At 34.0% G+C, this 26,868-nt stretch overlaps 1 protein-coding gene across 1 annotated transcript in view; it reads left to right on the forward strand.

Moving 5' to 3' along the window:
- VWC2L (von Willebrand factor C domain containing 2 like) overlaps positions 1–26,868 on the forward strand; it is a gene marked incomplete at its 3' end in the record, with an annotated part of 144,913 nt that overhangs the window by 13,814 nt on the left and 104,231 nt on the right. Inside the window, exon 2 of the mRNA XM_081261670.1 lies at positions 9,820–9,949. Coding sequence (XP_081117796.1) covers positions 9,820–9,949 — 130 coding nt within the window. The remainder of the gene's footprint in view (positions 1–9,819; positions 9,950–26,868) is intronic.

Here is a 26,868-nt window from a genome sequence, read left to right on the forward strand (position 1 = left end):
TAGTAGGTCTTCCTCTCCAAATGTGCTTATTCCACAACCAAATTCCACTGGGAGATAACATTAACAATGCCTATATGTGGTTACAAAATTGCCACTGCTTCTGCTAATACCTTGCTCCAAAACTCCACACTAAAGTTTATCAAGAAATTACTCAGTGACTTTTAAATGAAAATATACTTTCATGTTATTGCCCATAAGCCATCTCAATATACGTTCAGGGAATGAGGTAAGCTCTGAAATAAGTATCAAATAATGAAATATAAAATTTAGTGGGAAATCACTATTTGGTCTTAAAATTAAAAATGTCTTTTTATATCAACAATTATAAAGCACTTAATATTGTTCATTTTAATTACTCCCTCTTCATATCATGTCAAAGTACAATATTACTACCTAATGGAAAATGAAGAAAATAATTAAACTTTTAGAAAATTTTTCTCAGAGAAATTGAGATAACAGTAAAGAAGGAGTTCTTAAGAAGTAGTCTGATTGCCATTCCCAATACAAATGAGTTTTGTTGTCCCAGGCTGATAATGCCTCCCTCTTAGAGCCTGAAAAGCCCTGAATTCAGTGTCATGCATGCAGTGCTAGCAGGCAAAGTTACCACCCTCTCTCTTTTCTGTTACCACTTCCTGCCAGTGTTTGCTGTAGAGTTGAACTGGTTGCATTGTCTCTTACTGATTCTTTCAGGCTGTGGAATTCTCACAGTGATGTACTCTACCTTAATTGCCCTTGACCTTGATTTAATGCTAATATAGATGACTGGCTCTTTAATTGATACCAACAACCAAAAATGTCCGTTCCAGTAAAATCAGGGAAATTTTGAAGTTATACAGTTGCTCATTTTTATTCTGTTGCATTCAAGTGTGACCCATGGAGCAGTCTCAGAGTGGAGATAAGTAGGTTCTGCTGCAAATGCTTAGATCTACTGTTGATGAACTTTCATGTTGAAGACCTCAGAGACAGCTAAAACATCCTTTTGTTTTGTTTTGTTTTCTTAAAAGCACACTGATATTTCCTTGATAAGTGTACTTCGCCTACTTAAAAAGATACACCTGTTATGGTAACTAAAATGTGTTTTTGCTAACACTGTCCTTATCTGCATTGTATTTTGGGGGATGTTATTTATATTTTAGAAAAATCTATAATTTATTGTCATGAGACTCCTTGAAAACATTCAGCGAAAAAAACTGGTTCTGTTTATCAGAAAAGGCAGTATAAAATGCCCTTAAAGCACATGCCAAAATATAATTTTTAAAATTTTTAGGAAAGAAATTTTAGAAATATGCCATTAGGATAATGTTACAATTGTGTTGCAAGTATGATGATGAACTTCTAAAAACAAGTTTCTTTTTGTCCTTAATAATTAATAATTTTTGGATTGGTACTTCGTTTCCAAAATTTCTTGTATTTTTCTGGTTCAGATTAAATGCAAAGATTAACTTCAATAATTCAGTCTTTCACTATAAAAGTTACAGCCATTATTCTTTTTGATTAAAAATCTTTTATTTTGCTTTTATTACTGCATTAAACTTGTACATTGAGTTGGGTTCATTTTGAATGGAATTTAATTTGCTCCATTTACGTCCCTGGTGTCCCCCCTTTCCCTTCCCTCTTTCCGCCTCTATTTCCCTTCCTCTACTCTATTGATCAATCTTCCACTGATTTGTTTATTTTTAATTGGTGCCTTATAGATATACATAAAGATGGAGGCACTGTAATATACACACACACACACACACACACACACACACACACAGGGCATTTTTTTTTAATTCATTTCACTTTTTCTCCCTTTTCCTTCCCCTACTCCCTCCTTTCACTCCACTGATCTTTCTTTTAACTTTATAATATGCAACCCCCTCACTTTTTATTACTTCTTACTTTGCTTTACCTTCTGTGTATGAGAGAAAATATTTGGCCCTTGACTATTCTGAATCTGGCTTATTTCTCTTAGCATAATGTTCTTCAGTTTTATCCATTTATTAGGAAATGCCATAATTTTGTTTTTCTTTATGGCTGAATAAAAATTCATTGTGTATATATACAGCCTTTTATAACCCATTCATCTGTAGATGGGCATCAGGGCTGCTTCCATATCTTGGCTATCATGAGTTGCACTGCTATAAACACTGATGTGACTGTATCACTATGGTATGCTGATTTTAGTTCTTTTGGATAAATAATGATTGGGATAGCTGGGTCAGTTATTCATGTAAAATATTGGTTAGCCCAATAGCTAAGTTGTGGAACTATCCCATATAATCATCAACAAATAAATGAATAAAGAAATGTGGTCTATATATACAATGGAGTTTTACACAGCTGTGAATAAGAATGAAATTACGGTATTTGCCATTAAATGGATAAAATTGGAGAGTATCATGTTAAGTGAATAAGTCTGACTCAGAAAGTCAATGATCCAATACTTTCTTTCATATACAGAAGTTAAAGCAAAATGGGGGGTGGGGGGCTAGCCAGGTGCCATGGTGCACGCCTGTAATCCTAGCAGCTTGGGAGACTGAGGCAGGGGGATCACAAGTTCAAAGCCAGCCTCAGCAAAAATGAGGTGCTAAGCAACTCAGTGAGATCCTGTCTCTAAATAAAATACAAAAGAGGATGAGGATGTGGCTCAGTGGTCAAGTGCCCCTGAGTTCAATCCCCAGTACCCCCCAAAATAACTTAATTAATTAAATAAGGGGGAAAGGTAGAGGACACTATGAAAATGGAAGGAAGATCTGTGGAGTGGAGGGGGGGATTTAGGGGAAGACGAAGGGATGTGAAAGGGAAGGAACAGCAGAATGAAGTTGACCAAATTATGCTATGTGCACATGTGAATGTACCACCATGGATTCCACATGTATGAATATCTGTAAAACACCAATTTATAAAAACAATAAATAGATGGGGGGAAGATCAGTGGAGTAGAGGAAGGGTAATGGTGAGCAAGGGGAAGAAAATGAGGAGTACTAGGGACTGAACACAGAATAAATTATATTCCATGAATGTGTGATTATGTCAAAATGAATCCCATAATTATTTGTAGCTATAATGTACCAATAAAAACATAAAAGCAAAACAAAACAAAAGGCTTTTAAAAATCAAGAAAAACATGTTAATACACGCCTATAATACCAGCAACTGGAGATACAGATAGGGCCTGAGGCAGAAGAATTGCAAGTTTGAAGCCAGTCTCAGCAACTTAGTGAGATTCTGTCTCAAAAACTAAAATTAAAAGTACTGGGAATGTATCTCAGTAATAAAGCACCCCTGTGTTCAACCCCCAGTACCAATCTTAATTATTTATTGTCATTTATTGAAAGCAGGACAAATATGTCGGCCCTCTTTTTATAGCTTATATACCAATCTTTTATACATTTAACAAGTGCTCTGAATAAATATTTCTAAAATTTATATAATTCCAAGTTATAGTTCATTATCTAACTGGTTATTATAAACACATGGACAAACCTAAATGTACTCTTTGCACTCATTTTCCTAAAACTTTGCTTCAAAAAATGAATGCTTTTGGCAAAAACACTAGAAATAATATTCTAGAATGTATTATCAAAATACCAACTCCTCTGGAGGAAGTCAGAACAGCTGCTTCACTTGTAAATCAAATGATACCATCATATACATTTACTGGCCAACTATAAAAAAAATCTATATATCAGATTTTTCTATTTGCTTCAACAGCATTAAAATTCTTAAAGAAGTCCCAGCTCTGTGTCCATAATGTGATAAGACTTAAGACCTCAGTGTTTTAAATAAGTTCCAATCAATGGGGCAGATTGCTGAAGAGGGCATCACAATCTCATTAGGCCAGGAACATTAAGAAGCATTTTAATCAGTGTTTCTATGGGACATCTTTCAGATGATTGTGAATTTTGGTTGAAATCCATTGATTATTAGGTGACATCTGCCGCAGGCAAGTGACTGGCTACAGGAGTGGCAGTGGATGCTAAATACTCTTGCACTTTGCAATTTAATGTATATTTTAATGAAGTGAACAGTGAGATTCCTGACAGGCATCAGCAACTTTGAAATAGTCTTCCAAATTTCTCATACATTTTGAAAGTAATGAGATTTGTTCCATAAAGTGATCAAATTTATGCCATAAATTATGTACAAAAGAAGAGCACTTCATAAAGCAGTAGTTTTTCCTTTGTGGAGATCAGATTTTAAATAGTTATTTAATGGGATTTTTTTTTTTTGGTAAAAAGCAAACTGAGCTGTATTTTCTTTGATAAGATTTGGCTATTATCAAAGAAATGAAGCACCACAATGCATTAAAAACCTTATATCACTTGATCAGAAGAAAAGCATTGACATGATTAGTGTGCAAAGACTTGGCGCTTAGAATTCCCATCAATTCTTGCGTCCATCTCCTCAGCTTTCAACAGTATTAGCCAAGGGTTTTCTAGGAAGCAAGTTTTGTTCCTCAGACTAATCAAGCTATATTTTGCTGGACTTGGTACTCTAACTCATCTTTTAGGAAAATGAACATGTTTAAAATCAATGCTTTTTCCTGGAAAAAAAATTAAAATATACTAAAATAATGTGCTTAATAAGCAAATATTAAACTTGACACACATTATTAAATGAGACTAGCTTTTTCTCAGATTCTTTAGCAATACCTCTGCATGTATTCATGTCTTAAATTTAGTTAGCACAGAATTTTCTAATGCAATAAAAACTCTGTAATCATCTACTGTTAGATAAGCTAGTCAATAGAGTGCTAGAAGATTGGCTTACTTGTGATCTGCACAGTGAGTGTTAAGAGTTTAAAACTACCTTCAGATAATTAGTTTATGTTTATTGTCACAATATTGGAACCGAATAGTTATTTTATGACTTATAGTCAGAAATCTGCTACCCTAAAGTAACCTCTACAATATTTTCTTCTAATTTCACAATTGAGAACCCTGAATTTATAACAACACTGTCATCTTAGCCTTCATCAAATTTAAATAGTACTGCAATGTTTCTGGTCACTAAACACACCTAATAAATTAAATATAATACAAAGATCTCATCCTTTTCATGCCTGATGAACACAGATGAAACTGCCTAAAGGTGTGACTTCACAAATATGAAAACAGATTCTACATAAATGAGTATGTCTTTCAGTTAAAAATACTTATTGCATTCCTATCATGTGCTAAGATGCCTTCTAAGTGCAAAAGATGCAGCAATGAACAACATATCATGTGTATGTGTGTGTATGTGAATATATATATATATACATATATACATATATATACACACACACACACACACACACACACACATATATATATATATATACACATATATCATTATATCAATAAGTAATTGCAAATCTATAGGGATAGCAGACAAGAGCAAATAAAAAATAAAAACAAATTAGCAATAATAATTCCAGGAACAGAGAAGATAGCTTCTGAATGGGTAGCAGGATGTACAGAGATGATGGAGGGAATGGATTACCTGGGTGGTCCAGGAAAACCTCCCAGAAATGTGGCATTTGAGTTTATTCTTGGATGACAACACTGCAGGAAAAGGAAATAAATTTTTGGCCTTTCTTTTTCCTTTTTTTTTCTCTCCCTCCCTTCCTTTCTCTTTTTCTTCTTTCTTTCTTTCCTTCCTCCCTTCCTTTTCATTAATGATTTACAATAAACACTTTAACCATTCAGACCTACTCTTTATTTGAGGCTTTTTATTTTTCGGGTGTGTTTCTCACATGATTAATTCTATCAGCTCAAAAATCCTCCCACCAATCCAAATCCTGGAAAACCTTATTGCAACCTCTTCCATAATGAGATTTCATTTTGAGTAAAAACAAAAGAACAAATCATAAATATTGCTTTAAAATATCATCTTATACTTTCAGTTTTCTACTTTTTAGATGTCTTTCAAAAAGCCACCAGTGGCTAAGTATACAAGTGAATAATATTTATGATCTATTTTTATGTGCCTCATAATAATTCTGTGAGGTTGCTTACTACTTTTTACTCCCATTTTATGGAATAAGAAATTAAGGCAAAGAAAGATTATATAGTTTCCCCAACATTCATAGCTAATCAGTAAAGCACCTGAGATTAGAATGCATGTTTTTACGATGATAGCACAGTCACATGAAGTCAACTAAATGAAGCATTTTTTTTCTAATTTCACAAATTGAGAACCCTGAATTTATAACAACATTGTCATTTTAGCCTTTATCAAATTCAAATAGCATTGCAATGTTTCTGGTCACTAAACACACCTAATAGACAATGACCATTTTCTTCTGGGTACTGTCTGAACAATGCCAGTAACAGCCACCAAGTAATTCACAATACCTTTATGAACGTCACATGGAACAAATATTCAGGCTCTCCTCAGTTGTGGATAAATAAATCCTGGTGTATTCAGAGTACAAAATAAGTTCCCATTTCTATAAGCATGTGGAAAATGTTATGCAACCAGTCTGCATAACATCTTTTATTAATCCTAATTTGACCTTCAGTGATACCCACAGTAGCTTCTAAATTGTCAAAAAGAATATATTTGACAATTTTTCTGATATTATTCAACTACTCCAGTAACCCAAGTTATTAGTTCACAGGCTGCTTCTACATTTTAATAACTCCTGGAGCATTTCATTGTTTCCAAGATTCTGGTATCTCGCCTCCAATTCTCCAAAAACTCAAAAAATCACAGTGACTAATATTTTAGCTAGAAGATCTTCAGAAGTTAACCGTCTTGAAACCGATATGTATTGCTGTTTTCCCAAATGCCAACAGGGAAAATTTGAGTTCTAGTCACCCAAACCAATATTTGAGAGTCTCCTATTGCTCTTGATTCCTTCATATTCATCTCTAGTAATATATATGTCAGGAAACTCCATTGTAATCTAGAGACATCATAGATTACATTTGTCACACAAGGATGTATTCAGCAATGGGAATTACAGGTAAAACAGTCTCTGCTTAAATGTAGTTCCTCATTAGATATTCAAAAACACTGAGATGGAGGTAGAACAGATTTATAACACATATGTAGTATCAAATCAAACATTTGACCTTTAATCACAATTTCAACTAAAATTTATGGCAAGGTATATATAGTAAATGTTACTTTAGTTTCAAAAAATTACATAGAAATAAAATGTTCCCTAAGATTTCATAGAAGATTTTGCTTTGCTTGTATAAAATTTTATAATGGTATCATTTGATCACCTGACTTACCAAATATCTGTCTTAGTCATGATATCACATGCTTTTCTAAAAAAAAAAAAAAAAAAGAAGACTAACAAGAATAATTTTTTCTAACTACATATTCTAACACTCTGTTCCTCTAAAGATAGTTTTATTCTTTAATCTTTGATTTTTACAGGAACTTTTTCAGGTTTAATCTGTAGTTTTCACATCGAAGAACCCAATAAAAGGAAATGTGTAACAAGTTCAGTTCTAAAGATATAAAGATTTATCCAAAGCACCAAACCATTAGGAATTTTACACCATAAGGTGGGAAGGATTTTAAAAGTCTGAACTTAATGTCAAAGTGGCATACTACTGCTCATTCCTAGTAACTTTCTGTTACTTAAGCAATATCTTTTCAAAATTGGAAGGGAAGGCGGGGGCAACAAGGGAATTCAAATTGAGAAAGATAATAACAATAGGGTCAGAACTGGTAAGACTATAAAAGGAGAGAGGCTTGGCAAGGCGGGTGAGGATGGAAAAGGACTTTAGCATGGGCATCAATGGATTAACTTTCATGCAGTTTTCAGAGTTGGAGCAGAGATTCATGGAGGCTTAAGATGTGAAGAAATAAATTGAAATACAGAGTTTTTATATTCATTTATTGGAAACTGGGAATTGAACCAAGGGTGCTTTACCTATGAGGTATATCTCCAATCCTTTTTCTAATATTTTTTAATTTTGATACAGCGTCTTGCTAAGTTGTTTAGGGCCTAAGTTGCTGAGGCTGGCCTCAAACTTGGAATCCTCCTGCCTCATCCTCCCGAGTTGCTGGATTATTAGCAGGGGCCACCATACATGGGTAAAGATTTTTTTTTAATTAATGAAAAGAAGAAATAACATGAGATTCTAGGGGAGAAACAAACAAACCACAAAATATAAATAAAACCAAGTTCAGGGCATGATTAGAAGCTACCAATGATTAGAGGGATTTTTTTATGTTTTTTATTCCTCAAAATCCCCTTTAAAAATCACCTTTTGACCTTAGTCCTTCCTCAGCGTATTTCTCAAAATAAATACAGTCTGTCTTTGCTGTGCTTCCTGAAAGCACTCCTTTGCATTAACCAAGGAGAGGGAGACGCCTTCTGATTAGTGTCTTTGGGCACCTTAGTTATCTTAATGGAGCTTGCAAACTATGGAGCAATAAAGGAGCCCCACTCTTCATCTCTGTTAACTACTATGCTGTAGGATCAAGTGGAGCTTCAAGAAAACCCTAGCCCTTGGGATACCATAATAGATTCCTCCAAAAATGCTTATATACAACTCACCACATAGTGGAGAGCATAATTGTACCCTTCAACAAGCTTGTTGATTTCATTAAGAAACAGCATTACTTTATAATGGATTGTGTGGCTAATTCTTTTGTTCAAAATAAATTTGATAGCAAAATAATTAAAGTTAGATTTTCATTCTTCAAGCACAAAGATGAAATGAATTTTTAAATAATTAATTGAAATGTTTTCACTCCCTCAGACTGTCTGGGTCAGAGAGCACCAATGACCCCAATTCTCAGGTCCAGGAAAATATAAGAACTGACAGGGATCATGGGCAGTAGCCACAGAAACAAAGAAAGGGGGTTCATTAACACATTTATGGGTGAAGAACTGTGGCATTGGGTAGGGGGCAGAATTTTCTAAGACCAAATAGCTTGATTGAGAAGTATGTGCATGTATAACTTCTGAGACCTCCAAGTTTTCATTCCAGAAATCTAAACCTCAGTTTAATGAGAAAATAGAGCTAGAACTTGTATAGTATGTAAAACTAACAGGCTTTCCACTGCTTTATCATTTGTGATATAGGCAGTTTCTAGAAAGGAAACAAAAAAAAAATCTCCAAATCACTCTTGGTTGGTAAGTAGAGATACAATTTCCTTTTCAGCCCTTTAATATTTTTTCTCTTAATTAACCACTTTTCAATTCCGGTTTCAGAATCTTGACTTAGATAGTGACTTTTTAGGTCAATCGATTTTAGTTCATTCATAAAGGCAAGCAGGCAAGATGAAAGACATTCACTAAATCTTTCAAAAGTCAGTGTCTATATTCTGTATGTTTGGATCCCAAATGCAATCTCCTCTAAAATTCACATTGAAAAAATGCCATTCAGAGACTAGGTTGGCTTGAAAAAGAGTTTTTACAAAGGATAAGGATGTGTGCTTACCATTTTCTTGTTTCCAAGTAATTCTCCTCTTTCTCAGGAAGGAAAAAATGACAAATGGCAAGAACTATTACATATGTTCCAATATCATTCTTATTTGCCAGAGGACGGCAAAGCAATCTGTGCATCTGGAAACCAGACCACAAGATGACATATTAGTTGTCCAAACATTTCTCTGGAAACGTAGGGACAAAGATGTAAGAAAAGTCAATCCATGAGTGCTCTAGTTATTCACGGCAATCTGAGCTGTGTATGGCAGCCCACCTTGGCTTGGATGTTCAAATGACCTTCCATTGGGAGAGAATGATCATACACATGGTAAATGGAGTTAATTCAGTAAAGCCAATATAAACACTGATGTTTTTGTCTTCTGACAGCATATGAATGTGCAAGCAATAAGTTATAGGAGAAAAGGGGCTAATTTTAGATTTGTTCCTAGCCCTCTCCATGTGAATGGTGTCGCTGTGAGCCCAGCAATGAAGTTCACTGTGTTGTAGCAGACTGCGCAGTTCCTGAGTGTGTCAACCCAGTCTATGAACCAGAACAATGTTGTCCTGTCTGCAAAAATGGTAAGACCACACTGCATTAGCTTTCAAAGAGGGGTTAGTGCAAAATATTTCACTACTGCACACCATTCAGTGCAAGAGCCCTCTAAGATCTGCCTGTGGCTTTTCAATATGGGCATAGCCAATTTATATTTTTCTAAAGCCTAGAAATGAAAATAAACCAGCAATGGGTGAATTTGCAGCTTTTCATCTGGGGAATTAAAGCTCTTGTAAGCTGGCTTGGTTGTGATCCTATTGCTTATTGTTGATTTATAAGTAGGCTATTGGAAAGGACACAGTAGCATCTTTTTATAGTGATTGCATTTTTCTCTCTTGTGGGGCTTATGGAGCAGTTCACCCAATATCATAGGGCACAGTGCATCCCAGAAGAGAGAGCAGGGTGAATGTCAGGTGTTTTGCTTTGGGCATAAATTAAGACATCAGGTTTAAAGTCAAGATATCAAAGAAATACAAAGTCAATTATCCAAGTACTTAAATTCAAGTAAGACTCAATAGTTTAGGGATATTTTTCTAGGTTTTGATTAGAGTAGAGCCTTGTTCCTATGAAAATTGTCATGGAGGAGGAGTTGCTTTATTGATAAGGTTATGGGTTCATTTATGTACCTCATGGGATGAAAAGGTTGAAACAGCTCTGATATCCTATTCACCCCAAGTCACTTGCTGCTGCAGAGGAGACAGTGCAGTACAAGAAACCTGGGACAGCGAGATGGCATATCAACAAAGCCTAGAGCACGCTCTTTCTAGTGACCATGTTCTATCAAAAAAAAAAAAAAAGAATAATGCATCATTCAGCCACATTCCACAAATGTCGATTTCCTTGGGAAAAAAAAATGGCTCCGGCCCTTAATTAAGCTGAGGTCACTTAATCAAATGCTGAATCCCTATACCCTTTCTTGAAGTAACAGTGGTCATCTTCCTCTATGATACATTATTTTTTGTTCTAAATTTGGAATTATGTAAACTCATCTACTAATCTTTTCCTTTTTGGAAGGATAATTAGTGAAAAGTAGCATCAGGTTACTTAAAGACAAAAGTGCTCTCGTTGTTTTTATAATATATTTTGTGTTTTGGTACCTTCCCAAAGGACTTACAGTGAGCCCTTCTTAGATTTTTTCCACACATGAATTTGACTGTCTCTGATGGCATGCATCCATTATGTTAAAATATTAAAGTACTCACCTGACTTCTCTTTCTTCTTATCCAACTGACTTGTCAGGATGACCATCTCTCTGATTTAGAGGATTGAAATAAATATCTTCCTGTAGTTCTAATCCATCTGATACATGCAAAAATATCAAATTTAAGACTTTATATCTTTAAAAATATTTTGAAGAAACTGGAAAAGCCATAGAAAAGAACAATAAGATGATTTAATGGTTGAAAAATAGGACCTATGAGGATTAGCTGAAGGAGTTAGCATAATTTGTCCTGGAGAAGGGAAAGCTCAGGGGAGACCTAACTGTCATAAAGTATATGAATGGTTAGTCTAAAATAGAAGAGGACTTGTTATTTTTCATTTTCTCCAAGGATAAAAAGAAGAAAAACTCAGCTTCCTAATCAATCTTTAAAAATAGGATTGACAAGTCTTTGACTGAAGACTGTTCACTTTTTCTAGAAGCAACTGTCTAAACAGATCCTTAAGGATCTTTTCTTCCCTAGGTGGCTCTGGTTAACTTTGTCTCACTTTTAAGGTAAACACAATTATAGTTAAAAACTTGTCTAAAATACCCAGTATGTTCATTTAATTACAGCATCTCCACCATGTATTTATAATACAATTTTTATACATGCCTCTAGTACATCATCCTAGCTACCCTGTACCAAAGCCTAAAATATCTACAGTTATGTCAATTGCTAAATCAGACACTATAAACTAGTCACATTTAATTTGATGCCATGCAAGATTAACCTGTTCCTATCGCATCAGAATAGAGATTTGTTTTCAGATGAAAACTTTAGTACAAAAGTGGACAACAAATGAACTTTAACTAATCAATAAATTAGTTAACAAAGTAGTAATCTTGGTTTCCCTAATAAACAGATGTTGAATACACAAGGTACATTAGTTAAATTTTCTGCCTTTTTTTTTTTTTTGGTCCATAAAGCAGTATAAAATGACTACTCCTGCTTCCTCTTGCTACTTCAAACAAACTTTCTCTTATTTTTTATAGGGGAAATGAAACTGGATTAAAATTAATGCAAGACTAACTCTTTCTGTTAAGTAACATTAAAAGATGTTATTTTTGCTTTACTATTAAATGCCACTAATTAGTCACGTGTGCCCAAAACACGAAGTACAATCAAAATAAATGAACAGCACTTCAAAGACCACTGAAAACCCTGTGACCAGTGGTGCCAGGATTTTTCTTAAGGAAACAGACTAAGTCTCAATACTTGCTCTATTTCTAAGTCTAGCTAATAAAACAAAAGCAGATGTCCCATATACAGAAGAGATAGAGGGATAATAAATGTTTATCATGATGAAGTATAACCAGGATCATTTCTTAAATTTCCAATACATTATAAGTTTATCTTACTACATATAAGATGATAAATTTTACCATGATAGTTTAAATTATTTTAAAAGTATTTTCTTAGTAAAAGGAAAGCAACAAGATAAAAATGTACCCTATGAATTCAAGTAGATGCAATGGATTTTAATTTGTATGTAGTCTTATTACATTTTCTTAAAACTTCATAAATATTGATGCTTTGGGATGGCAAATACTTTCCATTTGCATAAATACTGATTGTCTTGGCTGTCATATTCTTTTTATTTTTTTATTTTTTTGCATATCAAGATAGTTTTTCCTGCCTTTCTAAATTAGAACTTGCCAAGAGCAAGAGGCATTAAAGATATAAACTATAAGTTTAAAGTAATACAATCTATCTCACCTAAACTTAAACTCAATAGTTAACTAATACAAAAATCCTTTCTTTGAGATTATGAAAGAGCAAACACAACAAGGAAGCCTAATGATATGTACATCATTTTCTCAGAAAATATGAGTCACCGATTAAAATATAGCAATTATCTTCAGAAATAGGTATTTTTAATATCTGAACTGGGCCCAGGGGTGTGGCTTAGTGGTAGAGTGCTTACCTGGCATGCAAGAAGCTCTGAGTTTGATCTGCAGTACCCCCCACCAAAAAATACAGAACCTATAAGGTACTCTCTAGATTAACAATGGTAAACTTACTTTATTTTTAGGATTACAAGAAAAAAATTAAAGGAATAGGCTTATAGAAATTTTCTCTAACTATTTAAAGATTAAAAAAAAAAAGAAAATGTTAAATTTCCCAGTCTCAATGATTACCTCAAACTGGATTTCCAAAGGTTATTAATGAATATAGTCAAACCATAAAATATATGCCATTCTTATTGAAGTTAGTTCAACAAGAAGAAGGAATAATAAATAATTTATTTGAATAAAATAAATTATTAAGAAAAGATGTGAGAAAAACAGGGATAATCTTTCATTTGGGAAAGATTGGGGGAATTAGCATAGAAATTAATCGTTTTCTACAATATTATTAAGCTTTTACTTCTCCTTCCTCTACACATCTGCAAGAGCTGGCAATCCAAATGCCTTTCTGAAAAAAATCTGACATTTCCAGATTGTTTTTCTTTCCCTAAGATTGTATTATTTTGACCTATGTTTCAGCCTCAGGCCTTTCATGTGAATTAACGAGAACTCTTTACAGTTTTTGTCTTCATAATACAAAAAAAAAAAAAAAAGCACAGTATCTGCTTAAAGAAAATATTCTAGTTCACAGTGTCATATAAGTACTTAAGCACTTGAAAATTGATCATACATTTGAATAGTAATATATGTGTGTATGTACATATGTATTTATACATACATATTTAGCCAAGAATGCATATTAATTTTTAAATGTGAACTGATATTAATTTCAACTTCTAGCTCTGTAGCCATTCATTTCATTTTTAATTGTCTACATATGCTAATATTTTTGTTCCTAGTCATTAAAAATTCATGGTCATAGACTGCCAAATATCTGAATTAAAAAAATAAAGTACATGGCCAGTTATTGAAATAATTGATCATTAGACCATCCAAATAATTAACTGCATTTTTTTATATCACATCAGTTTGTATGTCAGTGATTTTTATATTTTCAGTGACTATATTTTGGTATATAGTCAGTCATTATTCAGTGTTCTGAAGGAAAAGTTACTTCATGAAAAAATGGAAGAGACAGGATGTTCCGCCATAATCCTCTATACACATTAAGTGAAGCGTATCCATCTCCCTTCTAACTAAACTCAACATGACATGAGCTCTGTTCAAATATTTAATTTCATGTCCCTTACTCTCTTCTAGTTTAGTGGTGATACAAATAAGGCAGCAAGTATACTAGCTAAGAAGGTAAATACAAAGGAAGAGGTCAATAAAGGGTATAGATCATGCACCAAACGAAAAGGACTTTATAGATATCCAATTCTTTCTCAAGGTACTGGGAAGATATGTTTGCTGTATACAATTGTTAATATCTCTAAAATGTAATGAGCTCCTCAAAATAAAAAAGAAAAACAATTCCATATGGTAGGAAATGAGCAAAGAATATATAAAGGAAATTCACTGAAGAAAACCAAATGTCTAATAAATTAGGGAAAATATGCTTAACCAAAAGGGATAGAAATTAGAACAATGAAATACCAATTTTATATTGATATTATGAAGTTGAGATACCTCATATTGACAAAGTATTTAGCAAAGGGTTGAAAAATAGTTGAGAACATCTTGGACAACTTTTAATAAGGCACTTTCTTTTTTTTTAATTAGTTGCGCATGACAATACAATGATCTTGACATACATTTGAATCAAATGGGGTATAATTTCTCATTTTTCCAAGTGTAAAGGTTGCAGAATCACATTGGTTATACAGACACGTATCGGAATTTTCATTTCACTTAAACTCAGCAATTTTACCTCTTGTAGTTTTTCCCACATTCAGCTATACAATTTTCTCTGCATTTTAAGAGTAAAAGGTTGGGAGAAAACCTAACAGTCCTTCAATGAGATAATGAAATATATTGCACCCTTTAAAAAGACATTACTGATATGTTTCCTGCCATGTTAAATATACTATATAAATTACACATCTTAAGTGATATATATTTAAAACATTTTTAAATAAGGTACAACTTTAAATAGATAATAAGTTGTATATCCATAGGAAAAGAGCTAACTAAATACTCAGTTGAATGATAGCAATGATTCAATGGTTACCTATGGGGAGTACAAGTGAGAAGGTAAAGGGGTAGAGAAAAGAACTGAAATCTTTAATATATGTATTAATGTAATATAATAAATCCATTATAGTCCATTATATATAATGTATCAAAGTACATTCTACTGTCATGTATAACTAATTAAAACAAAATTTTAAATGTTAAGAAACACATATTTCTCGAGCAACTAATAAAAAGTAAAATTTTTTTAAAAAAACGCATATTTTGTGAAGAGGTATTTCAAAATGTACAATGTTCTAGAAATGCAAAGGTTACTCAGTCTCGCTATTAGCAGATTAGACTATTTTAAAACCCTTTTCTGTTATTTTGTATGTTGCACAGGGAATGAATGCACACCAAGTTTTAAACTTATTCAGTGATCAGAAGAGGAAATAAAGAACAGAACAAAAAGATGAAAGAAGGGGAATTTTGTGTCATAGGCCTCTTTATTGAATGAATTTTCACATATGTATCTAACTTTATAATTTAAAATGTTTCATGAACACTTTAAAGAAAAGATAAGTTTAATGTTATTTAAACTTTTCCAGAGAAGTGATAGGAAAAGCACGATGTTGATACAAACCAAAGATTACAAACTAAAATTGAAGCTAAAGCACCACTCTCTTTGTGATTATTAATGAGAAAATTTAAAATAAAAATACAATTATAAAACCCTGATTTAAATGCGTGGCTGGTAGATTTTACAAGGGGAAAGCAGTTCATGTATTGTATACTCTTATCACTCGTGGTCAAGGCAGCATTCTTCAATGAATTACATGAACATTACTGCGGCAAAGTATGTGATAGTCATATTAAAAACAATGAGAAAATATAAAGAGGAATCTCACATCACTCACACCAAGTTTTAATTCCAAATAAATTTTGGTATCATAGAGAAATTGGGTTGTGAGAGATTGTGGGAAAAGGATTATACATTTTGTTATCAAACAGAAACTAGCAGCATGTTAATTATTACACATCCTGACAAAGTGGGATTTGTCATAGGTTGGCAAAGAGAATTTAATATGAGGAGCTCTGCTACTATAATTTGTCCTAAATCTAAATTGTGGAGAAAAGTCCCATTATTATTTCTATATGCAATTAAAAGATATTACCTATATCACCAAACGCTAGTGACAAAAACTCTTGATAAAATATATAGATAATTTTTTACATGATAAAATATATCTATCTCATTCCTGAAGGTCAGAATCATGTTTAATAGGTAAATTCTAAAGATATTCCTTACAAAATTAAGTATAAGATAAGGGTACCTACATAGATAGATACTAGTTAAAAAATAAGAAAAGAGAAGGCTCAGAAGAAAAATTGGAAATAAGGAGATGATGTTACCATTTACACATGATATGATTTGTACACTTAGAAAATTCATGAAAATAGACTATTATAAATGACAATTTAATCCACTGTCATGTACAACTATAAAGAATCAATAAAAATGTGAACTTAGTAAGATAATAGGGTACATTATAAATGTAAAATGTCTACAATATATACATGTTTTTGTACATGTATGATAACAGATGATATTAAAATAAAATTGTGGTATTGGTGCATGATGCAGAGATACCAATGACATAAAATAGAAAGTTCATAAGTAGAACTACCAACATGAGAAAATTTGGTATATGATGAAATCATATTTGAAATCATTGGAGGAGAGATGACTTGTAGCAGAAATGGTGTTGGGACAACTATATAGCTATCTGAAAAAATATTTTAAATTCTTCTCCCATAATTCAGGGAAAATTTCAATTGAACAAAGATTAAATACAAACAATTTTCTGAAAAATTACAAAAAATCTAGGTGATTTGATTTATAATCTTGAATGGATAGACAAAACCTTCTATATTCTCAAACAAAACAAGATTTAAAAAATCACAAATCGAATCTAGAGGGAGGGAATATTAACTTTATATGTAAGCAACTGATTTTCCAACATATATAAAGAACTCTTAAAATTAATAGAGAGTCAAATGACTATTTTTAAAATGGGCAAAGTACTTCAAAAGGAATTCCAACAATAAAGAAACAAAAATGGCCCTTCAAAATGGCCCTTCAATGGCTCAAATCCACTTACAAGAAGGAAACTACAAATGAAAAATTGATACCAATTTTTTTTTCACCCAACAAATTGGAAAAAAACTAGGTTAAAAATTCACTTGGTTGGGTAAATCAGGCATTCTTTCATACTGCTGGTGGATTATATAAATTGGTACAGCCATCAGGGAAGAAAATTTGATAGTGTGTATAAATACCATATGTAATATATAAATATATCAGATATATAAGTGGATATACCTTTTGCCTTAAAAATTCCCCCTATATTTAAAAACTTTCGGAATGACAAATGAACAATGTTGTCCATTTTCTCTCTTGTGTTTTAGGGTTTTCTGATTAATGAGACACAATCAGAAAAGTTCTAGAAACAACTATAGATCTAAATTTTCTTTTAATATGTTATCGGTTGATAATTTAAAAAAAGAGTTTATTCTCCTGGAACTACTCAGTGAAACATTTTATTGGATTATAATTTAACTAACTTCCACTTACTTTTAGGTCTTCATCTCCTATAATGAAATTTTAAATTTTAATATCACCTAGTTCAAAATTATGAAGGCAATAGAAATCTATCAATAGTAGATAACTGAATACTTTTCAAATAAAAGGACATTAAATAAATAACATTTGGGAGATATATGTATATTTTATAAAAATCACAAAAGTTTATTAAGAACTATAAAAAATAAAGTATATCAGGTTTCTAAAGCTGCAAACTCAAAGTAAGTTGCTATTTTCTAATGATAAATTTAAAAAGAATTATCAAATTTTCTATGTGGTGTTGTTTTTAAAATAATGCAACAAAATAATTATTTCCTGTGGAAAATACATGAATAAGGATAATAGTTGAAAAAAGGATGCATTTAATGGAATGTGGATATTAATCTACTAGCTACATTAAAATAGTGTATAAAGTTATAATTTTAAACAGTGGGATACTGGATCTGAAATAAACAGAAGTAATAGAAAGTCAAAATGCAAGCCAGATGTATATCACAATTTTAAAAAATTAGTACATAATTAAAATGACACCGAGTATCCGATGAAAAAATGCATCCTAGAAACACATTCAGAAAGTTCATCATGTTTTTAAAAATTGAAATTACATACCTAACTGATTTATTATATAAAAACAAATTCCATTTGAATTAAAAAATACTTTCAAAAATTAAATCTTAAAGGAATTTTTAAATGATATAAACATTAACTTTTCCTTAGGATATGAAAATTCCTCCTAAACATACAAGCAAATAAAGGATTTCTCAAAGGAAAAAGTGCAAATGTATATTAAGTAATACATAGTTTTATCTGTAAGTTAAAAAGAAGATAGTCTCTGTTTGGGAAAGGGTGAAATGCAGCAGACATTCTCATACATTTCTGGTGGAAATAAATGAAATACCCCTTCTGAAGGGCAATAAAAATATGTATACCCATGAGCCAGCAAAAACACTTTTAGAAAGGGATCAAAAAAAAATATTTAGATAAGAATATAAAAATGTACATATAAAGATATTTATTACAAAGTTCTTTTATAATAATACGTATAAAATCTAAATGCTAAATATTGAAGAATAAAGTGACTTTTAAAATCCATTATATCTACATGAACAACTAAGAAATTATTACGAATAATATTTTAGGAAAAAATTGTGCACATCTCTCCCTCCAAAAAATAGATGATCAGAATATATTACTAAATTTAATTACTAGGAGATGATAGTCTCACATACACATATATTTTGTCACTGTTTTTGTTAAAAGGAAAATATATCTGTAGGAAAAAAACTAGAAGAAAACATGCTAAAATGTTAAAAGTGCTTAATTCTAGACAGTAAGCTAATAGATGAATTTACTTTCTCTTTTTGCTAGCCTATATTTTCTAAATCTCTTACAGTAAACATATTATTCTTGTGACTTAAAATCACTGTTTAAAATAGAAAATGGAAAAATTTATAATCCAGTTGATACAAACATTTTCCTATTTTTATAATTAAATTATTAAGGACATATCACTTACTAACAATGACACTATGATTCCTTATAATAATTTGTACTCGGTAAATTAATTAACTACCTAATAATTTCTACCACTTGACTTTTCAACTCCTTTAACAATGAGATTCTTTTAAAAGCGTTTGGAAAGCTTCATTGCCCGTTTTATGCACCTATTAGGGAAATTGTTAAAATATTCACTTAAGCATATCCATTTACACTTCTGTGAAACTATTTTGATATATCAGCCTCAATTGCATGCAACTCTTTCACATTTATTTAATATTTTTTCACTTCCTCTAATTGTCTTGTGTAGACAATTAGTAACTAGCGCAACATAGCCATAAAACAAACACTCTGAAGATGAAAAATGTGCTGGGAACTGCACAACACATATCCATTGGCTGTAGAGACCCTGAAACAGTTCATGATGAAAGCAGGTCTATGAAAGGCAGTTTCAAAGTCTGCATTTCATTGACTCCTCCATTGAAGGTCAGAATTATCATATTATATAGTAGATGTCAAAACAGAGTAATTATAAATAGCTCTTTTAATGAGCCACAACAACAATTTCCTATTTCTTTCATAAAGTTTCCTTCAAAATATGAAAGGAAATATTTATATTTATATTCTCTTAGACCAAAGGGATTCCCTTTTAATTCATCAGCAAACTAGCTTTTAGAAGCATTATTTCACAATATTGACACAATGAAAATTAATGCCACATTCATTTCCTGATAATCACGTCTCCTCTATAATTACCCAAACTACATGGTCTTTAAGAAAATGTAGAAAAGAAGGCCCACACATGATAAAAAATAATTATTTATTTTTCTCTGTGTTTCTCCTTAGCACATGGGAAATGCTTACAGACTGTATTTTCCCTACATAAATGTTTGGGACTTTGAGGGCAGTCCCCCCACAAGGCATACACCTTCTTCCCTGAGAACAAATGAGGAAGCTGCACTGTCTCCTTCACGTGCCACATAGGACCTTACTCCTCAGTGCTCCACTCCACAGGGCACTTGAGGTACCCGAAGAAATGGGCTGAACACAGATAATGTCTTGCTTCTGAACATTCATAAAATCTTGAAGAGAATCTGGCTCCAACAATATCCAGGGCTACTGTTTAGTGTATCCCCCAGAGCCTATTCTTAAAACCACCTTGTGTCTTATAATAGCAACTCTTTTTCAATTATCACTTAAAAATAGAATATTACATTTTCTAGGATTGTAGCCTGTAAACTCTAATAAACCACCCTTGTGAATGGTGGATAGTAGAAAATAGGCAACTGGAATCATCTACCAGTTTCCTTAGGAGTTGATGATATAGTTTCAGAAGTCATTAGATGGGATGGTATGTGACCAAGAAGCCAAGGTTTTGGGTCTTGTCAAGATTCATGTACACCCAGAAATAATTTCATCTCTCTGGGGGGCTCAAACCATTGGCTCTGGGAGAGTCTAACTAAGGGGCAACACCATTGCTCTTTCTCAGGAATGGTGGACCACCAGTCAGTAACATTCCCCAATCTCCCTGCTCATGCAGCCTATAACACCCATTTAACTCTAATGAGCACCCAAGACCAAGTGGTCACTGTTCCTGCCAAACACACAGGTTAGGGCACATAGTCTCCTTTCATCCAGGGCACCTGCCTGATATAGACACACTAAGAGGACCTTCTTCATTTCATATCAGAATTGCTACATAGGGGCCCAGACTTTGCAGGGAACTGGAGTTCAGACTGAGGTATGCCCCATCATAACACATTCCTGTTTAATATTCAGTGTTAACACTTTGGACAGTCATACCAAATTCACACGAACACACATGTGTGTGCAGTAATGTGTTCTTGGCCTTGTTTGAATGTGCATGTCGTCAAGAGCACTGGGTCCTGAGAAGCCTAGAAAGCCTCACTTCCTCTTAGGATCTCCTCCTCAGGAGTTACAAAACTCACAGAAGCAAGAGTCTGATGGATACTCCCTCAAGCTCAGTTTACTATTCTCACAGATTAGACCAAGCCTTCTTAGGCCTTCTGACTCCCTGCTAAAGAGTGGGCCACAGAACTCTGGGCACTCCTGCAAAGATCCAACCCATCCTTCTCCAAATGTCACAGTCTAACCTCAGCATCTGGCTTGAGACTCTTAGCACTCACCTCAAGGTGTCCTGTTTTCCTGCTTTTCTCAGATACCTCCAGAAGTCCAGGACCAAGGGGTCACCACTCAACCACCAAGGAGTTATGAGCTGACATCCCAAAACATCACTTTCTATTCCCTTTCCCTCTCTCATTATCCTCCATCCCACCTACTCTCTCATAAACAAGTATGTATGCCACTCATTCAGGTGCTGTCTCACCTTCTCACATGGTTGCCATCAACATGAGGGTGAAGTTTTCTGTTTAATCCTCTGGTGTATTCTATGACAGCATGTTATATTCAAATATATGCTTTTTAATAAATGAATGAATAAACAAACACCTATATTGTGACTTCCTAAGAGCTGTAGTTAAAAAATAAATTTGATTTTTATTTTAAATTATCTTTAAATATATTCAACTTCACACAGAAGAGTTTCCATATGGAGAATCTGGCATGCATTAAGAAGTCAGAAGAAAGATGCTTCTCAGATTTTTCCTAATTAAGCTTGGTTTGGTTTACCTCTAACATTAGCCTACCTGCATTATCTGATGAGAGGCATGGCAAGGTGATCGAGGACAAACAGATTGACTGTCAGGGAAAACCAAGTCCAGCTTCAAATTGTACTGCTACACAATCTCACTATGGACACCTAAAACTTCTGATGGTTAAGAACAGACTTCATGTACTATATCGGTCACGTTAGTGTAAAATCAATATTCCACTTTAGCCAGTATTATTCTTAATGATGTATTTTATCTAATTGTAAAGATTAAGTAGTTTAATGCTTAAAAAGCACCTAGAACACATAAGGATTAATAAATGAGACCTAGTGTTACTTTTAACTAGCAGTGAGATTAATTATAGTCATTAAACCAGACATAAAGAAACATATCTGGAAAGGGCAACAGCATGGACTACCAGTATGCATCTCCCAGCATTCCCTACTCTATAACTCCCAGCATTCCTTACTCTATAACTCACCCTTCAGGTACCTGGCACAGGTATCCTGTCGTCTCAGGAACTGTCCTTACTGCTGTCTTTTTGCCATGCAGGCTGTGTTCTTCCCCATGTTGAAACTAACTGGGCCTGTATTTTGTGACTTTGTCACCTGATAAGTTCCAGAACACTCAACACTGGTATACAATACATCACAGGTGTCTTTAATGCCTGATGTCCCAGCTTTTAGTCATGTTAATTATGAAAATTTTAGAAAAGAAAGAGTTTATGAGTGCTAGAGTATTTATGAATGTGTGGCCATATGTGGACATGACCTGCAGTACAATAAAGGGGCACCATTCTGATGGGTTCAGCAGCTTTTTACATGGTATTAAATGGTTTTGCAAAGGACACTCATTGGATTTCTTTAGAAAAGTGATGAGCTTTGATAAAACATGATTTGAAAATATTTGGTAAAATCATCTGAACTTAATATGAAGAAAAGAAACAAATTCAGAAAATGTGCCTCAATATCTGGTTGGAGGGATAAAACCAATTGTAGGAGACAACATTTAACTGTAGAAATCAAATTATGCACCTGAAAAATAAATCAGGAATATAGCATACAACCAGGACAAAGGAAACTCATTAACCAATACCCCTTCTGGCATACAGTGATTGGAATCCTCCAGGAATGGACGTGGCTGAGGCAGTAAGCCCTTGCAGTAAGACCTCTGATATTTAAATGTTGCTCTGAGCTGCTTCAAATCAATCTATCAGAAACAGTAAATCTCTTTTGAAATCATGTTTATGGCTGGATGCCCCTCAGTTGAGAAAAGGGAACTAGGAAGCTGTTGCATGCATACTTATTTTTGCTTACATGTGCTTCATTTCTACAAGGCGATGGCACAGAGCGGCCATAAATGTTGCAGCTTGCCAGGGTACATAACCAGCCAACCCAGATCCTCCCTCCCTTTAACCCCTCACTTTTATGGGTCTTGCAGAAAGGTCCATAAAGCAACTCACCTGCCTTCTGGAACGCTAAGCTCAGTTAGTTTCCATCACCAATAAGTAACAAAATAGTCAGCAGTGTTTGAACATCCAGGGCTTGAAAGCCTCCTTGCTTCAAATTTCCATGTCAGGATTTAAATTAGGGGCAAGACACAGGGCACAGGGACTGATGCCACCAGTTTAAATTGAGGGATTCTTTGCATCTACTTTTGCTTTGTCTGGCTTTCTTGGATTTGATGTGATGATTTCTTTGAGCACAGAGAAGGATGACATGGAAAACAACACAGTTAGAATACTGCTGTGAAAAGGAGGGCACAAGAGTCCTCCAAGCCAGAATTCCTGCAGGTTGATGGGAAAAACTTAATTGGATTCTGTTTCACCTCCCAGTAGATGCAACTGTCAGGTTTCTGAGCTGAGCATAGAAACCAGCCCCCTCTGCAAAGCCATCTGATAACATCTGAAAAGCTGCTGAACCCATCAGAATGGTGCCCCTCTACTGTACCACAGGGCATGTCCACATACATCCAGACATTTATAAATACTCTAGCACTCATTTTTAAGCTCTTTCTTTTCTAAAAGTTTCATAATAAATATAACTAAAAGTTGGAGGGAAATAGCTGGGACATCAGGCATTAAGGACACCTGTTATATATTGTGTACCGGTGTTGAGCGTTTTTGAGCATATCAGGTGACTAAGTCACAAAATACAGGCCCAGTTAGTTTCAACATGGGGAAGAACACAGCCTGCATGGTAAAGAGACAGCAGGAAGGACTGTCACAGAGAAGAAGGGATACCTGTGCTAGGTACCTGAAGGGTGTGTCATGGAGCAGGGAATGCTGGGAGAAGGGAACAGAAAGAGATGCATACCGGTGGCCCATGCTGATGGAAACAGTTGTCCTTTCCAGATGTGTTTCTCAATGCCTGGTCTAATGATGATCATTGATCTCACTACTAGTTAAGAGTAACACTAGCTCTCATCTATTAAGCCCTATGTGTTCTAGGTGCTTTGCAGGCATTAACATATTTAGTCGCACAACAATCTTATAAGAGGAAACAATTATATTTATCAATTGGTGGGGGATGAAACTGAAGTTCAGCTTGAAAGGAAAGTGACCACAACATTCGGAGCAACTAAGAGATCTTTATTGCAGCAGTGCAACAAAGGAGAAAAGAAAGAAGGAAAGAAGGGGGGGCAGCTGGGGAAGGCTTTTATAGCCCTTCTGCTGTGCTGCCTAAATCTAATAGGGTCTCTGGGTTTGCAAGCTGCCTTGTTGGCGCACAAGGGGGTTAAGTGCTTGGCCTTGAGCAGTGGGCTACATGTTCAGCCTTGAGTAGGGGGGCGAAGTGCTCAGCCGTGAGCGGGGGCTTGGGCATTTGGGCTTGAAGCAAACAGGTGATAAAGAATCAGACAGAGGGATAGAGAAGCCAGGTCATCCTGCAGCTAACTTTGTTTGGCATGCCCTGCAGACAGCTTACTCAGCCTGTCCTGCACCTAACACAGCTAAAGGAAGAAAATAGCCCTAACATATACCTCTGAGATTTAAACTTTACTCTTTCATACTTCAGAACTTATGTTCTTAACTAGAAGTTCTCAAAGAGGAGTTCCAGAATTATCCAAGAACTAGTCAGAATGCAAACTTTTGAGCACATCCCAGATGCACGAAACAATACATTCTGGGGTAGGACCCGCCAGTCTGTGTCTTAAACAAGCTCTCCAGGTGAGTCAGATGCTAGGAGTTGAGACCATATGGTTCCTTTCAGGTGCTCGTTAAGGAGTCTGATCTTTCAAATGAAGAATTTGGTGTGGAGGGGGAAAGCAGAAGCTGAAATTATTATCACCCAGTAACTACCTGAGAAGAAGTTATACCAGGACAAAAAGCAAAATGAGGAAGGAGAGAAAAGACACAAAACGCCCTGGAGTCAAAGCAAGGCCACTGTGTTGATGAGGAAGGGTGGTAAACACCAACAAAGGCAGATTCCCCAGGGTCTGTAAGTGGAGAGAGTGGGAGATGCCAGGAAGGTGCATTCAAGACTGTCAGTCAGTCATTCTGAACAGTCATGACATTCTGAAGACAAAGACATAATCAATAAGAGGGAAAGCCAATAGATACTTCTAAAAGCAGCAAAAAAAAAAATATGAAAGAAAGCAGAATAATAAAAGGAAAGGTTGTGTGAGATGAGCATAATGGTTGCTGATTCATTCATCATTCATTTTGGTCCGTTTTTCCTGATCTAAAGTAGAGATTGTTTCAAGTGAATTGTTGTTTCTAGATTAAGTCATGGTAACCATAATATTTTCAAGTCATAATCTATCTAAGAACATTCCAATCCTTTGAACAGTTTTACTGAGGTATAAATGACATAGAATAAATACAATTTTAAAGCATGGAATTTGCTGTTTTGACGTATGTGTGCCTATGAAACCATTATCATAATGAAGGTAGGGCACGTATCCACCCTCTCTCCTTCTCTTCCGTTCCTCTCTGCTCCATCCCATACCAGTCAACCTTTGTTCAGCGCTCTGTCCTCATACATCATTTTGCAACTACTAGGATTTTGCATAAGTAGAATTATTTATTATATCCTGTCTTCTGTCTGACTTCTCTCACTCAATATAATTATTTTAAAATTCATCTGTGTTGTGACACATGTCAATAGTCTGCCCTTCTGATTGCTGAGTAGTACATTGTATCACTATAACACAGTATGATTTATTAGTTCCCTCATTGGTGGACATTTGAGATGTTTCTAGTTTTTGATTATGTTACCACAAACATTCCCACACAAGTCTTGGCATAGATGTAGGCTTTCTTTTCTATTGAAACTACCTAGGAATCAAATGCTAGATCATATGTTTGTTGTATATTTAACTTTTTTTTAATACCAAACTGATTCAGGGTGGCTGTACCATTTCAAATTTCCATAAAAATGTACGAGACTGCCATTTCCTCCACATCCTCACCAATGCTTAGGATCAGCAGTTCTGTTTAATTTTAGCTATTCTAGTTAAAATATATTTTTATTTAATTGTGGTGTTAAAATACATTTTTCCAAGTTCCTTTTGATGAAAAGTAACTTTTCAATGCAATTTTTCCATCTATATATGTTTGGTGAAATGTCGGTTCAAATCATTTGATCAATTTTTTAATTATTTGTCGTTTTATTATTGTATTTGGAGAGTTCTTTATATATTTTGGAGACATATTAGATATATGCTTTGAAACTATTTCCCAACTGTTCATGGTATCTTTTTGTCCTATTCATTAAGTGTCTTCTGAAAAACAGAAGTTTTTGATTATAATGAAGCTGAATTTATGAATGTTGTATTTTGTGAATTGTGCTTTTGGTTATAACAAAGAAATCTTGATCCTACCCCTAGGTTAAAAAGTATTTTTCTTGTCTTCTCCTGGAATTGTTTCAGTTTCATATTTTACACTTATTTCCATGTTCTGTTTTCAGTTTGTGTATGTGACACAAGGAATCGATTGAAGTTTTTCTTTTACTA

Source organism: Spermophilus citellus (genome assembly GCF_964194105.1).
Source record: "Spermophilus citellus genome assembly, chromosome: 11".
Lineage (NCBI taxonomy): Eukaryota > Metazoa > Chordata > Mammalia > Rodentia > Sciuridae > Spermophilus > Spermophilus citellus.